General features: G+C 42.0%; 1 protein-coding gene across 1 annotated transcript in view; it reads left to right on the forward strand.

The window, feature by feature from the left end:
• Window positions 1-349: 349 nt before the first annotated feature.
• Window positions 350-17,704, forward strand: part of LOC117535445 — a gene marked incomplete at its 3' end in the record, with an annotated part of 31,994 nt that continues 14,639 nt past the window's right edge. Inside the window, exon 1 of the mRNA XM_034199900.1 lies at window positions 350-426. Coding sequence (XP_034055791.1) covers window positions 350-426 — 77 coding nt within the window. The remainder of the gene's footprint in view (window positions 427-17,704) is intronic.

A 17,704-nucleotide genomic window follows, 5' to 3' on the forward strand; every position in this document is an offset into this window, starting at 1 on the left:
TCGGACATGAAGGTGGTGGAAGCTTTGGGGGGGGCGGTAAATCAGGGCAACCTGGAGTAGAGGTGATCCGGAGAGCGAGAATGTAATACACTCAAATGATGTGATATTGGGAGAGGGAATCTCCCTGACCCGGATACCTGCTCGGTGGATAACAGCCAGCCCGCCGCCGCGGCCCGTGGAGCGAGGTTTATGGAGGTAAATATAGCCTGGGGGAGTAGCTTGGTTGAGAGCGAAGAAATCCTGCTGGTTCTGCCATGTCTCCGTTAAACATAAGAAATCAAGTTTCTTATCAATGATGATGTCATGGATGAGTAATGCTTTATTATTGAGGGAGCGGGTATTGAGCAGCATGAAGGTGGCTGCAGAGGAGACAGGAGGAGTGCTACTGTCAGAGCAGGCCAGGGGCTTCAGACAGCTGGTGCGCACGTGACGTGTGTTTAGATGACGTCGACAGGCAACACGGAAGTACAGAGCCGATTGTACCACAGGAATACTAGAATTTGTGTGAATAAATTTGTAGCGGGATGATCTGTGTATGTAGCGGGGGCGCTGCAAGAGTCCTGATGATCTGATGGCATCCAGGCAGACTGGTGCAGCAGAGCTGAAAAAACTCCGAAGTTGGAGAGCGGAGTATTGAAGCACCATATCCACAGCAGCTAACCGGCTAGCTACCGAGCCTCGGGCAACAGCACTCCGCGGTGCAATGATTGGAGCTAACTCACGGACAGTTCGGCCCTCGAGGCAACAGTCAATCCGGTTTAGGGATAATCCAGGTGGCGAGAGAGGTGGAAGTCCGAGCCAAAAACCCAGGGGAAAACGGGATTCGGCGGCTGTCGATGCTAACAGCTGACAGGTAGCTAGCCCCAGACAGCTGATCCACAGAAATGGTGAGTAGCCGGATGAAAAACTGAACAACGCGATCATCACACAGTTATGACAGAACAGTAGGCTATATATGATCCAGCAGTCAAATCGAACACTTTTTTTCAAGGCAAGAGAAGTTAAAACGCAGACGGAGAAGCGGCGAACAAGCAACGCCAGCGTCCTCTCACGTCCGAGTTGCGAGCAGACACTGACACGTAATTGTAGTGGCGGTGGAGGTGGTTGAGGTGGGCCAGCCGGATTGCCAGGGTTGTACCCCGGGGGAGGGAAAGGATACCCAGTCGAGGAGAGGTCATTCAGGCCTGCAATGGAAGGACACAGAGATGTCTGGGGTTTACATGGTTTTGGAAATAATTTATTTTCCTTCTTTTCTTCACATTCATCTTCAACCTTAATATTTTCTTTAATGCCCAAGGCCAACTGCCTTCTTTTACTCCCCAGTATTATAAACACTTTCTGTGACTGTCCAGTTTTCTATAAGTCTTTTACTTTAACTTTATTTTTACCCTTCAATCCATCTTCATGTTCTTGTAATTTATTCTTTAGGTTCTTGATTTTTAATTTACTCAAGAAACCTCCCTTTGGAAATCCGAACATTTCCGTCCAGATATTTAATTTAGACAGACTGTTTTCACCATGTTTCTGCTCGCATGACATCTACAATCGGACCCTCAGGAGAGTGTACTCGTCCCCTACCTGCTTTGCTCCCAAAACAAAGTATTTAAGTGTTACCAAAACACTTGCTTTGCTCCCAAAACAAAGTCTTTAAGTGTTACCAAAACACTTGCTTTGCTCCCATAACAAAGTCTTTAAGTGTTACCAAAACACCCCGTGTTACCAAAACACTATTTTTTCATCCGTCGATGATGTGATATTTGTTTCACAGTACAAATCACACAAAAACTAATCGTAATCCCAAATCACGACGGATATCCCAAATATCCTACTTTCGAGCAGTCCCTCTCATAAATGCCATGGAGTTTAATTACGTTTAACTTTAAACAATTTAGACACTGTACATCTCACCGAGTATTGAAAGCCTTTTGAGTTCGTTGGATCTCGTGAAGTCAATCGGTTCCATCCCCGGCGCTGGTCCTCTCGTCCCGTACGGTTTCTGTCGAGGTAGAGGAGGATCCGAGGATCCTGGAGCCGGCCATCACCAGCGTCCGTAGGTGTCCCCAATCGAACTTGCAGAGATCCTGCCGACAACGCCAATTGTTATGGAAATCTGAGACCCAATACTGTGGAGAGTGTTATGGAAATAATTGTCATAGACGCCAAGATGTAACATACAGGACAAACCTTGATGTCTGTTTACCTTCTTTAAGGACACAGGCTGCTTAGCCAATAATGTTATTATTCCCATTCTGTGACCGGTCAATACTGGGTCACAGATGGTCTGTGTTGTGGGTACACTGGGACACTTCCTTCTCTGTATTTGTGGACTCCAAGGTGAAATCTTCGAGGTCATAAGTGTCCGAGGCAAGTAGCTCTGTGTTCCCACACTGTTTAGGCTATCTCCTCAAATATGTTGTTTACTCTCTGCGAAACCAGTTAGATGGGCTGGCAAGAGAGAGGCTCTCCAGAATTGACGTGGCAACTCTACCGTGAAGTCAGAACCTCTGACTCTTGGACTTGTGATGTGAATCCTCCGGCCGTTAACTCCAAATAAACCATCATTGTGTTTGACATCAAAGCTACTGCTCTTCCCGTGTCTCCTTCCTGAGTCGGTGACTCCCACTGCATAGCTACACAGAAGTTTCCTCTACAAATTGGCGTTGTCGGCAGGATGCCAACAGATCTTCAGATTGTGGTAAGTGTGATTTTCAAATCTACTTTGGACATTGCCTTATCAGAATCTGTGATTGACGGTATCCTAAAATTACCTGTGAAACTGATCGGCTGCGTTTCCTTTTGGTTAATGAACATTTGGGGATGATAAACCCAGGGAATCAGTGTCTGGGGACTCAGTCCTGGCTTATTTCCTCTGTGTGTGCTGCTCGGGACGGAAGTGCCATACAGGCATACACAGCTCATGTTTAGAGATACCTTAAAGAAAGGGCATCAGTGAAGTGGAGCTTCTGTGTGAATTGAAAGCAATGTAAAAGATTTGTATTGGACAAATCGCCGGATTTTGAGGGTCTTAGTGGCTAAGCACAGCAGTTGAAAATAAGCAGCCAAAGATATTTGCTGCTATCACCTCTCTGTAAAAACACGGCTCCAGCTGCAGGCTTGTGTGTGTGTGTGTAAAAGAAACCTCACCGTGTGTGTGTGGGGCTGGAGCAGTGCAGGCTGAGAGGAAGAAAGTCACAGCTTATTGCCTATAGGTTTTAACTCACGGCACCGCCGTCCTTCAAACGGGACGGTCTAAAAGCACTCGTTGTTTAGGACCGCTTTTCTCATGGTTAGACGGGCCAGCGCGAAGTGCGTGCATCACCCGATGCGCTACGGCTCTCTGGAGCAGGTGGCGGTCAGGAGTGCATACATAAAATTATAGGCTAATTGATCAGAGGTGTGTAGTGGCAAGCAAGCATAGGCAAACTGTGTTTCACCTTGAGGTGAACTCGATGGCGAGTAGATATAGGCTGGTCGTACGGACTACAGTCAACTGAGCTGTTGTTTGGAGAGAAAGGGCAGGGGAAAAAGTCTGTGGGCTCCGATCGGGGGGGCACAGCGCCACTAGAAACAAATAGCCTAGTGGTTGTCGCAAGAGGATAAGCTAGTTATCGTTCTTGGACGGCTTTCAGGCACCGATAAATCACTTGTATGCAAGGGTGAGGCGTGAGAAGACGCCGCACTGGAGATAATTCCCCACCCCCTCTAAGATCTCTAAAATCCGGACTAAATTGAGCTGGATGAGCTTTGCTGTCGCGCTGGTGTTTATTAAGAGTTCATGTTTTGTTTGTCTGATTGTTTGTATGGGGGTCTATATTGGTTTGTCCCGCCGTCTTGTGTATGTTTTGTAACTAATAATGAATCAGTCCATAGACAGGGTAAAATGAACTAAACTTTAATTATCTCACCAAAAGTAAATGACCTGAGAAAAATAAAAAGTGCAGGGGAAAATGTAAACAAGAAGCACACTGTTCAGGGTGAGCGCTAGGTGTAAGAAGAAAATAAGATTATATTGCTTTAAGAATCCATTCTTAGATGGTATTGCTGGTATGTTAAGATATCTTTGTGACCTTGTATAAACCCTATGCCCGTCCTGCGCCCCGAGACCCTCAGAGACTTGCCTGAGGAGATCAGGGTTGCAAAATCTGGTTTTAGGTCAATGTTGTATTATTTGTTTCATTTATTCTTAATCTATGTATTGTATAGTAATAATGAATAAAAACGTAATGTATTGAACACATTCCGAAACAAAGCAGATAAGACAGAACTAGACTCAGACATAATACTAATTGTTGTTGAAACCTTTTGCGCTGTTGCAGCAAAATGGAAACTGTGTTAATTATTCTGTTCCAACTGGCCACTGGAATCAGGTGATTAATATAAGTTGAAGTTCAATTACAGTTTTAAAAATAGTTTAACATTATTTATTAAACTGCTTGAAAATATTTCTAGTATCAACCAATTGGTCTCTATAGACATTACTAAAATTAAAATAGTTGTTAAACTACTGACAAGTTTTCTGAAAGCGAGCTTATGAACAACAGAGTAAAGGTCGCTGGTTAAGCTAGGATCAATATATTTGTTGAAGTTTTTATTGTGTGCATAATAAATGTGTTAAATTAATTGAGCAATTCTTTAAAAGTATAATGTTGCAATTTCTTTAAAATAAGTAATTACAGTTACAAAATAGGTGTTGTTTTCCAAGGGCCTCTCTTTCACAGGCCCACACTTTGAATCATAACACTTCCAAGTCCTACAGAGATCAGTATCACTTTGTGTTGCAAGCCAAATCCAGGGGTTCTACTCGAGCCCAATTTTAAATACCATAAAGAAAAGTATTGAACCCAGCTCGAGCTAAATGTGAAATGTATTTAATTAATGTGCAAGTGTTTTGATTTATTTAAAATGTTCCAGTCTAGCTTCCTTCGAGTTTAATATAAACAACAGATTGGTTCTCATAACATTCTCACTGCTGTGCTGTCCCAAATGTTTGAAACCTTGGGCAGACAAGCACACACACACTTTGGATGAGTAATCACTTCATCCAAATTGTAAATTGTTGCCTTCTTTAAAGTTATTAGTAATTCAAGATTAATTATTAAATTAAATTAGGTACATAACAATAAACAAAATAACTTTGACTTGATCATTTTGTTCACGACATTAGACCTTGTCCTCTAATCTCTACTAGAATAAGATAAGTGTGCATGTTTGGGTGTGGAACACTCCTGTAAAGTACCTAATCTTGTTATCCTTTTCATTACAGAGCTGGGGAAATGGTGTATTGCTTAGATTCTGACCCGTGCAAAGTCCAATTTTGACTGACTTTAGTTTTAATGTTAATTTGATTTCAACCCATAAGTAATTATTTAGATTAACTCAACATTTCACATGATGATGGATTAGTGCTCCACATTTTTCCCACTAATTTGTTGTGCAATTAGGCCAATGGTAAAGAGAGACATTGATGACCTTGTGTCCCTTTTGTTGGTACGTGGTTCCATTCTGTCTATGGCCTTGGACGGCTTCACTAAGAGTCACCCAGTTCTGACACAGTCCGGCTGAGTGCAGTCACAGAGATGCTATGGCTGCTCTACATGAAATGACATTAATGGTCTGGTCTGAGAATGGACACCATTACCTGCTTCCAGAGACAATGCCGCTCCTCAGACTGAACAATACTGTCTCACGTGGGCCACTCCCCCCACCAAGCCTTGACATCTGAAAGAACACCTGGAAGCCTCCCGGTCACACCAGCACCAACCCCTGGGTCAGTCAGATGGGACTAACGGCTTAACTTAGGGCATTTGGTTCAGAAATATGACTCTCGTTACCGCAGAGTGGGTTGTTTTTTTAAGGCTATTCATACTACTATGCAGAGGATGCCTGTAGGTTGGCAAGCTGTTAAAAGCCCCTACTATTTTTTAAAATAGGCCTAAATGTCAGGGGCCTCTTAATGTCTAGTTCTACATGTATTCACATTATATGGACAATGTTTCCACCTGGTGAAACTAAAGGCTGCACGGTACTCAGGCTACAATACGACCATTCTGTTCTGCTCTAACAATTCAATTGATAGATTCTACATCAAAACAATTAGCTTTTATTGTTTCCAATGATAACGTCATTTTAAGAGAAGGAATGCAAACCAGTTTTCAAATGTAAGGTTTTGAATGTGTTTGACATTTCTCAGTAAAAACACCCTCAGACACCCACTATCATTTATGCTATGCTTTCAGTAGTGACTCAGATGTAAGGGGGAAGAAGCTTTTCCTCCCAAATCAGATATGCTTTGTTTTTCAACAAAGGTATACAGTTCCTGCATAATATATGTTTCTCACAATTGTTTGTTTTTTTGTAAGCTGCACACAGGTGATACTGACTCTTCTCGAGTAATAGATTACACCATGCTTAAATAGACTCCTAAGTTATTATTTCATATGAGACATATGTAAGAAAAGGGAGGGAAGAGTCAATTATATTGAGTAATTGATTTTATATTGGAACATTTATTTCTCAAACCTGTTTTATGGAAGAGGAAAATATTTCTGATAAAGTAATATGTTATCAAACGGTAAATGGTGAATTAATATAACATTTAGAATCATTGAGAAGGGGTGATATCCGCAGGGACTAGCTCACCTTTAAATTACAATAACATTTCTCTGCTTTGGACTGATGAGTTTATGATTCTTGCATGTTAAATGACTAACACAAACCTTACATTTATGCATGTGCATGTCTCAGGAAGGCTCCCAAATAATTCTGAGGGGCCTATCCTATTTTTGTATTTAAATGATAATGTGCTAATCCATTACCTTGAGTTGTCTGCACTCAGGAAAACATCCCTATCAAGTGTTAACCCAATAACTACAGTAGGACAGCTCTGAAGGCCAAGGGTCAGAGAGAGAGCTACGTGGGTCCACGCCAGCCACTGCAAGGTCCTAGTCACCAACAAAAGTAGATGACAACAAGTGATGTGTCCTAGTCACCAACAAAAGTAGATGACAACAAGTGATGTGTCCTAATCACCAACAAAAGTAGATGACAACAAGTGATGTGTCCTAGTCACCAACAAAAGTAGATGACAACAAGTGATGTGTCCTAATCACCAACAGAAGTAGATGACAACAAGTGATGTGTCCTAGTCACCAACAAAAGTAGATGACAACAAGTGATGTGTCCTAATCACCAACAGAAGTAGATGACAACAAGTGATGTGTCCTAATCACCAACTTGCACCACACTTGCACTACATACACCAAAACACACTACACACAAGGTATCACGAGCGAGTGCCAGCTGAGCGGTTCCATATGCTCTCTGGTTCCTCGTTTGTGTTACCGGTGTGCGGAGTCTGACTGTCCGTGTCACAACATCGACCGAAGGAATACACACACACACCCCATGGAGCATTCCCACCTCGTGATGACGGCTCGCCTGGGAAAACGACAACGCAACCGTGAGCAATACAACTGGCCTGGCCCAGTGATGTGGGGTTTAGCTCGCCACAAGATTACGTTTGGTTGTGCGGCGACAAGCTCTATCAAGTTCTGGCTCCCCTCTGGATAGGTACATGCACTCTAGTGGATTTGAATCCAGCAATCAGGCTTAACAACACTACTCTTTAATGTATTATCCATGCATAGAAATACCTACAATGATGTTTCAAGTACTGGATTAATTTCAGTTTTGGCCCAAAACAAATATTTAGAATATTTCATATAACAATTATGTAGCATATTTGATCCTCAAATTAGAGAAGTATAATTTAAAGAAATTGATATTCTCAACATTAGATAAACACAGAAGAATCCTTTCCAAGTACCATAAGTAGCTCAGGCAAGTATGGCTAATAGGAATACTTGATAGACTTAATTTGGTACAGATCAGTGGTAGCATTTACAAATGTAATAATTCAAGGTTTAAGAATGTTTAATCCTTCCTTTCCAGGTTTTTACAAAAGTCTTTGAATATTTGCCTAACTTTTCCTTTTCAGATTTTGAACAATGTACTTGACTAAAATGAATGTATTGATTTCACTAAGTGCCTTACTCTTGACTAAAGCGTATTTAAGTAAACGTAAAAGTAATCCTAAAATTGAGGACACTGCACTTTTGCAGATTACAGATTGATCAAATCACCATTGTGAATTCTATACTCTAACTGTACATTTTTAGCTGGATCTCTTACGATCCTGAGTTTTAAAATGCTTTTGACTAGTGATTGCCTTCAAGTAAATCTTTAAAGCGGCAAGCTGGTTTTGATTTTATAGTTTGATGAATGAAATTAACTAATGGTAAATGATCAAATATATTAGTTTAAAAACAAATATTTAGCCATTGTGCACCTGTGTTTTATGTGTGTTCATTATTATGCTTTTGACAAAAGATGATCAAACACTGATGAGAGATGATTTTTCCTATTATGATTGGCTGTATCAATCATTGTGATTGAATGTTTCAATCTTATTCTACTTTGTGATGTAATTAATGTAAGGTGAGACCACACTCGAATCTGGAGACGCCTATTGAGTTAATTATTGACCAAATTATTATTAGACTAATGTTTTTAGGTTATCATAAATGATAAAAAGAGAGGACTGTTATGGAAATAATTGTCATAGACGCCAAGATGTAACATACAGGACAAACCTTGATGTCTGTTTACCTTCTTTAAGGACACAGGCTGCTTAGCCAATAATGTTATTATTCCCATTCTGTGACCGGTCAATACTGGGTCACAGATGGTCTGTGTTGTGGGTACACTGGGACACTTCCTTCTCTGTATTTGTGGACTCCAAGGTGAAATCTTCGAGGTCATAGGTGTCCGAGGCAAGTAGCTCAGTGTTCCCACATTGTTTAGGCTATCTTCTCAAATATGTTGTTTACTCTCTGTGAAACCAGTTAGATGGGCTGGCAAGAGAGAGGCTCTCCAGAATTGACGTGGCAACTCTACCGTGAAGTCAGAACCTCTGACTCTTGGACTTGTGATGTGAATCCTCCGGCCGTTAACTCCAAATAAAGCATCATGTGTTTGACATCAAAGCTACTGCTCTTCCCGTGTCTCCTTCCTGAGTCGGTGACTCCCACTGCATAGCTACACAGAAGTTTCCTCTACAGAGAGTACAAGTCAGAGTGATCAAAACAAATAAATGGTGAATCAGACAGAGTTGTATTTCTGGTTATTTATTTGAAGCTTCAAATACATAAGATACAATACATAGACACAGGTCTCACAGAGTATAGCATAGTCTGCGTGAGTGTGCGCAGATATAAAAAATAGCAAAGCTTATATACAAGAAAGAGTGGGAAGTTCAGAAATCTGTCTTCACGCGGTCATATTGTTATTAGACACCTGTCCTTGAGCTGTAGATAGTATAACGGTTCTCAGGAAAGGGAAGTTCTTGTGTGACTTTGTGTGAGTCTCAACCTAGTAGCCAAATCAGCTCTGTGGCCTTGAAGTGCTTGGGAATAAACCCACAGTGGAGTATGAGAAGAAAACAGCACATCTCAGGAAATGATATAGGTGTTTTACAATGTGTTGAGAAGCATTTGGTTTAAGCATATAAGGATATAATAAAAATGTCCACAACATATAGTGAAACATCCCTATAAAGACATTGGTTCTTCTTAACACTCAGGGACATAGACAGACACACACACACACACACACACACACACACGCACACACACACACACACACACACACACACACACACACACACACACACACACACACACACACACACACACACACACACACACACACACACACACACTGTAAGGAGATGGAGCGAACCAGATGGAGCCAACGACTGCTGATTCATTGCCTGGGGTCCCGCCCAGGAGTGAAACCGGCCAATGGGGAACTACCAACTCACTGTCTAGGGTTCGCCCAGAAGTGAAATCGCCAATAACAAATAGCTAGGGAGGAGCAACCAACACAACTCCTTCCTACCTGTGTGTATAAATAATATGATATTCTTATGCTAGGCGCTCTTCTTCTGAGCCGAAGTGTCCCACATTACGCTTAGAGACAAAGTGTCCCACATTAGGCTTAGAGCCAAAGTGTCCCACATTAGGCTTAGAGCAGAAGTGTCCCACATTAGGCTTAGCGCCAAAGGGTCCCACATTAGGCTTAGAGCCAAAGTGTCCAACATTAGGCTTAGAGCAGAAGTGTCCCACATTAGGCTTAGAGCAGAAGTGTCCCACATTAGGCTTAGAGCCAAAGGGTCCCACATTAGGCTTAGAGCCAAAGTGTCCAACATTAGGCTTAGAGCTAAAGTGTCCCACATCAGGCTTAGAGCCAAAGTGTCCCACATCAGGCTTAGAGCAGAAGTGTCCCACATTAGGCTTAGAGCAGAAGTGCCCCACATCAGACTTAGAGCCAAAGTGTCCCACATTAGGCTTAGATTCAAAGTGTCCCACATTAGGCTTAGAGCAGAAGTGTCCCACATTAGGCTTAGAGCCAAAGGGTCCCACATTAGGCTTAGAGCAGAAGTGCCCCACATCAGACTTAGAGCCAAAGTGTCCCACATTAGGCTTAGATTCAAAGTGTCCCACATTAGGCTTAGAGCAGAAGTGTCCCACATTAGGCTTAGAGCCAAAGTGTCCCACATTAGGCTTAGAGCCAAAGTGTCCAACATTAGGCTTAGAGCTAAAGTGTCCCACATTAGGCTTACAGCTAAAGTGTCCCACATCAGGCTTAGAGCCAAAGTGTCCCACATCAGGCTTAGAGCAGAAGTGTCCCACATTAGGCTTAGAGCAGAAGTGTCCCACATCAGGCTTAGAGCCAAAGTGTCCCACATTAGGCTTAGAGCTAAAGTGTCCCACATTAGGCTTAGATCAGAAGTGTCCCATATCAGGCTTAGAGCTAAAGTGTCCCACATCAGGTTTAAAGCCAAAGTGTCCCACATTAGGCTTAAAGCAGAAGTGTCCCACATTAGGCTTAGAGCCAAAGTGTCCCACATTAGGCTTAGGCGCAGCTAGGCCTATGTGGCTTTTATCCTGGATCAAGTGTTTAAGTCATGGATGTTTAAAGTTTAACTTCTTCATATGTCTAATATTATAATTCACTCTTCATTCAGGAAGTATGACGCTGCGCTGTCAGTACGCTTCTCCATGTTTGTGATTGGTCAAATGTTCCAAATACCATCCCTTTCATGTGAACGCGCACTCAGCTGGACAGAGAAACCCTGGCTTGAGTGAGTTGATAACCCGCGTCGTAGGACCGTTAGCGAGAGCGCGTTGTTTTGGATTAGGTAAACCAGCTAACTCAAACATATCCAGGTTATGTTGAACCGGCTTCGTAGTACAGGCCTCTGGTGTCCCTCAACAATAACTATCTCTGACCGAGAGCTGCTCGGTCATAAACTGGCAACAACAAGTTGCTAGAGCAGCCCCTCCGTGAGGGCGATACGGCTGGTCAGCTGCGTCAGAGGGCGAAAGGATTCCCTGACAACACCTGTAGGCATAGGCGTAGCTGTGGGTGGGCCCGGGTGGGCCTGGGGCCGAGGCCCACCCACAGCTACGCGTCTGCACCCACCAAAAGGCTTAAAAAGTATCTGGAAAAGATGTAACAGCAGTCAGTGAATGTATATTGGGGCCAAGGAAGCAGTGGTTCTCAAACTTTTTCTGTCATTCCCCTAATGTGGGACACTTTGGCTCTAAGCCTAATGTGGGACACTTCTGCTCTAAGCCTAATGTGGGACACTTCTGCTCTAAGCCTAATATGGGACACTTTGGCTCTAAGCCTAATGTGGGACACTTCTGCTCTAAGCCACTGACCTAAAGCATCTCTATGGCTTAAATATCTAATGATGTACCTGAACTTGGAGAAGATTAAATATAACCTGAGGGGCTCTTCAAAACTATTCGGCTCTATGATAGCCTACATAGCTGCACTTAAGACACTAAATTAAGAAGAAAGGGGGGAACTATGAATGTATGTGCTTTTTTGTTTGTTTGTTTTGTTTTTGTTTCTGTCTTTATATACATGTATGTACATATATATATGTGTATCATGTATATGTGGGTATACATATGCAGTGGCGGTTCTAAACCAATTTGACTGGGGGGGCCACTGGGGGGCCAGTTATTTTCTGAGGGGGGCACAATAAATGCAGGACGAAAAAGAGAACTAGACAGTATGAAGTAATTGCGCATAAGAAAACAATGCAATACAGTTATTGGTATTTGTTTCAGTACACTTATTTATTTCAGATAGATCTTATAGTTATTACTGTTAGCTTCAGCTTAAGTTATAGTGCAATGTTTGCACTCACACCATATTTATATAAAAATAAAGGCAATGAACAGTTCCATCTCTACTTTACATAAGGGTGTCTGCACAATCTCACATTAAAGCAGTGGTTCTCAAACTTTTTCTGTCATTCCCCGCTTTGAACAGATGGCCTTTTCAAGCCCCACCTGTTCCTCATCGCTCCAATAAAATGGTAGGCCAAGCTTAACATGGTCTAATGTATCGTTCTATAACAGGGGTCTCCAACCTTTTTTAGGATGAGAGCTACTTTCAAAAAATTAAACAAGTCGTGAGCTACTTTTACTCCTCTTTTTTTTTGTTTTTTGCAGTGTATATATTTAGCACATTTTAACATTATGATATGCTGACCTTTAACCTTTGTGTGCTGTTTGGGTCTGTGGGACCCGTTTGCAGTGTTTACTAAAAGAAAATGTATGATTTTGTTTTAAATGTTGAAGTGAAATGCATCAATCTGGTGCACTTTGAGCACAACATGAATGTATGGATACAGCTCTCAGCACAAAGGGAGCTATACGTTTCAATAATCCAAACATCTTTAGAATATGATCACAACCAATAACAAATCATTTAAACTTGTTTATTCTTATCTTATGTTACCTAGTTAGCATTCTTTCTTTTTATTTATGCATATTTTACTAATCACTCCCCTTTTGAACAGTTTACTGTCCTATAGTACACATTGGAATGATTTCTTACTTTATTTTGTACAACTATTGTGGAAGCTATTCAGTATTTTCACATTTATTTAATGTATTTATTTGTTATTATTTTGTTTTGTAGACTTAATTGATTTACAGCCATATTATTTAAGTTAAAGGGATAGTGGAAATGGAACCTCAAATAGTTTCGTTTTAACTTATATACAAGCATAATTACGTACCAAAACAATCACACCTGATTAAAAATATATAATAATTGCCTTACGCATGTTAGAAGCACTTTATTGCAGCTTCCCCGAAGTTTTTTAGAAACGAAATGTTCGACTCAGCCAAACCGGAAGTGACGAAAACTTAGGAAGACGATACGATAACAAACCATGGCGTCTATGCAGAATGAACGTGGAAGGGCAAATATACCAGACAAAGAAGAAGGATTGTACGAGGTATCCAGTGATGATAGAGAGTCAGAAACATCCTCTCGGCTTTCCTACGAAAATGTCGTTTTAGGAACTGAATCTGAATCCGGTTCAGTAAGCGACGATGGTGACAATATTGAGCCAGACGATGGACCATTACGTCCTTATTTGTTCGAGCCCGAGCCCGAGCCCGAGGTGATGGTTCACGGCATGGGCAATGGCGAGGATGACCAGGACCAGGCGCCAGATGATGCACCCCTACGCACAAATAATCTTGACTGGTAGGTCCCTAAGCATAGCTCACGCATCTTAAGATCACCTGTAGCCTTTACAAATATTAATCATTGTTAACCAGTTAAGCCCGAAGGTCCCCCCAGTGGACCCCTCCCACAGTTTTTTTTCTCTCACATGTCTCAGGGCTTCTTAACATTTATAAAACTATTAATGTTTCATACCCTTTTAAAGGTAAGAAACTCCGCTAACTGACAATAAGAACAATTGTTAGCTAGAAAAAACACGAGTAATACCAAGCCTTTGAATTAGCATTGAGCGAAACAATGCTAACTAATGCTAACGCTTTTTTACACACAACACACGGTAGAAATGCCCTTATTACTATCTTAACTGCACAAACAAGATATACGATTTAAAGCTGAGACTCCACAGATTCCACACATGTAATGTCATCACTGTCCGACCTCAAATTCCTGGATCTATCAGCCAGAAAAGAGAAAGTAAACAACATCCGGTTCCAAAAATATTACAATAATTACGTCTTACCTTTTTTGATTTGTGATCAAAAGTTGTGTTCAACGGAATAAAAACGCATCTCAAGGTTAATCCAATGTCGTTGTGTCACGTAGAATTTTTTACTGATAATCAATCATCATATTTATGGCAATATACTCGGTACCATAATAAAGGTCGGCTATTCACATGCAAATGCTATTGAATGTCCGCCATTGTTTGTGCCCGTCTTCCTATGCTCTCGTCATCACCCGAAGATTCCCGACGATTCCCGAAGTATTTCGTTTCATTGAGAGGGCGCAGTAAAATTGAAAATAAAATGAAACTAGGCGCATGAAATTAAAAAAAATTGTTTATTATGCTTATTTTTAATAAAAATACATAAGTTAAACCCAAAATTCGCGGATTTCCACTATCCCTTTAAGTTGTGTTCCAGCTGAAATGCTTTTATTTTGAAGGTGATGGGTCAATTTGGGCACACAGCTGGGTTTATTTAAGGCAATCAGGGCACAGCAGCAGGCAGTGGGCACCGGGAAGGTATATGGTTTTTTACCAGTGTCAGCAAACATTTAAACATCTTTTGCTGTATTGTTCCCGCAAGGTGAAACTAATAAATACCACAAAAACGTCGATGCCTTGTCTGGACAATGGATTAATTACCGGCTCCTGATCTGCGTAAGATCTGCTAACTGGTGCCTCAGTGGCCTTTTGAAACTTTGGTGTTGTTGACAAATAGCCACTACAACTATATTAAATAGATAAAGGTGTGCTCTCTCTAGCTCTCTCACTCGCTCACAGAGGCTGTGTGCTCTTCCTCGGCGATGATGGCTTGCGTTAAAAGATAATAATAAACATAGGCCTATTTGTAAAGTGGGGGGACACAAACGGGATTTCGAAAAGTGTCACGGTTAAACTCCTTACGAAGTGGTGAGGTGCCGCTCCACATTGCTTTTCTTCCCGACTGTAACGCTGTTGTGTGTGTGAGTGTGAGAGCGATTTTTACGTAATCTGTAAATTATTTTGGTTTCAGTTGTGTGTGTGTGAGCAGGCTCGGATTGGCCATCGGGAGATTCGGGACTTTTCCCGGTGGGCTGCTGCCTTCGGTGGGCCGCTGCCTTCGGTGGGCCGCTTGCTCTGGCGGGCCGTGGGCTTTCAAAGCGCTGCTGCGCCGGTACCGCATCTGCCGCCGCATCCGCCACCGTAAACACCCGCCGTTGCGAGGCTATGGCGGCTCCGGCAGGGCCGGCGCAGCGGTGCTGTGAAAGTCCACCGCCGTTGCGAGTCTCCGGCTGTAACAATCCACTACCGCCCGCGAGGACCCAGGTTCGATTCCGGCCTGAGGTCCAAAACATTTTAAAACATAAAACAAATAAAAACAAATAATCTCCCGTTCATCGCATCACATCTCTGCGCCCCACACTTTGAGAAACGCTGCATTACAGCAACAAAATCCTGCGTTTTTTGGCAAACCGAGTACCAGAAAATATACATTTAAAAAAAAAAAAATTGCATTGTTACGGGGGTCAGAGGTCAGTGTTAGGGGGCACTAGCCCCCCAATGAACCGCCCCTGTACATATGTGAGTATTGTAGTGCCGTGAAAAGGGAGGCGGAGGCGGTGTATTCAGAATTGACTTCCACACTTTATTATTCATTAAACTGTCGGAGGATAATGCATGAACTGCTCTGTCTGACGAGCTAGCAGGAATGAATAGCCACAGCTCAGTGTTCCCACTAAAGGGTCCGTGTGGCAACACAATACAACAGGTGAATTATGGTCCACAATATGGTGTCACCACAGTATATGGGTAGGCCTACATGTATTATTGTTATTATTCTTTATTTCCTTATCTATTAATTTTCCTTTTCTTTTAATATTATCTGTTACATTACTTTATTTTTACCTATATATGTATCTATTTATTTACTTAGCTAGGACCGGGAGGGGGGAAAGGGACAAATATTGACTGTATAAATGTAAAGTAATTGTGCCTGACTCAATAAAAAATAAAAATAATGGTTGTTGTTGGTAATGTATTAGCGAGGGGTCTGAGCTCCCACGGATGCAGTGACATCAGCTTCCATTGGCTCACACTTAACTCGAGCCCTGCATGTGGCGTCTCGTCGCTACGGTTCTCTCTTGTGTTCCTGAGAAAGTGTGTGTGAGCTCCAGCTCTACTGATCCATCATCCGTGTGTCTGGATAAACCTCTGAATGGACTCTCTGCTCTTTTTTCTGGAGTGTTTACCTCGGACTATAGGAGCTAGCTTAGCATGCTAGCTGGAAACACGTTAGCAACACTAGTCAGATTGAGAGTTTGACGGAGAGAGAAACGGTGTGTTTAACGGAGTCTGCAGGGAAAGGTGATCTAGGAAACATGAGTAAAGTCCAAATGCTGCTGTCGTTGAAGAAGCAGCGACTCACTGCTGCTTCTGAAGAGATATTTGCTCTGTTTGAACAAACAATAGCAGAGCTCGAGGAGGAGCTGTTTCTTTCCAAAGAGGAGAACAAGAGACTCCAGAAACTACTGGACGCTGTTTTACAGCCTCAGCTTCGGATACACAGAGCAGGTATGTTCCCTTTACTCTTCATTAACACTTTAAACTCTTCAGTAACACTTTATTATCACATTAATAACACTTTAGACCAGGGGCGCTGGAAGGGGGGTGCTGAGGGCGCTGCAGCACCCCCTAGCGTCAGGCAGGCGGAGCATTTTTACATTTTGATATATATATTTTTTATTACATTTCATTGTGCCTGAGATATATGTTATATTATATATTATTATTCAAATGATACTTTTAAACTATAACATACATGATTTAGCTTCAGGGAAGAAAAATTAAAAATGTTTTTTTAGTTGGACACGTGAGCTGCGTTTCTCAAGAGATCCTCACGCGGTATGAAAATCTCCTTTACAAAATAAGTGTCCAATAATCAACAACACAACAATGATCGTATAGTGGTAGTATAACACATGTGAAACATTAAACATAAACAAACTGGTGTACAAAACTCACATACCTGCATTTCAATGGACAACATCCGGAAGTAAGTTAGCATTTTTACCACTTCCGGTTCCTCTGTGAGCATTAAACGACTATCATTAAACTAAACAAACACAACAGAACGTTATTGTCCTAATAAAATAATAGCATACATTTTGTCCACTGACATAATACAATAGCACCTTACCAAGCCCCCAGGAAGTGCGCTGGACTCAGATGAAAATATTCGTGGTTGCCAAACGGCGGTACTACACTTCCGTTTGGTTGCCAGGCCCGGAAACACTTTTTCCCATTGACTTACACGGGGAAAGAGTGGTCTGTAAATCGTTGGATAATTTTTTTTAAACTAAATAAACTACCCAGTATGAACACTTGTATAGCCCTTATTAAAAACATTCGTTCCTCAAGTTGTAAAAATGTGCTAATAACGTTATTCTAAGAGTTATTTCCCTCTGCATTATGAACGCGCATCTAACCCACAGGACCGCGCTGCCCGGCACGTTCATGTTACGTGTTCAGCACTACATGCGTTTATCTTTACCCATGGATGCACAATAAGAACGGACCCATATCGCCTTACTGCCCACGGAGCTG

This window comes from Gymnodraco acuticeps, unplaced genomic scaffold (assembly GCF_902827175.1).
Source record: "Gymnodraco acuticeps unplaced genomic scaffold, fGymAcu1.1, whole genome shotgun sequence".
NCBI lineage: Eukaryota > Metazoa > Chordata > Actinopteri > Perciformes > Bathydraconidae > Gymnodraco > Gymnodraco acuticeps.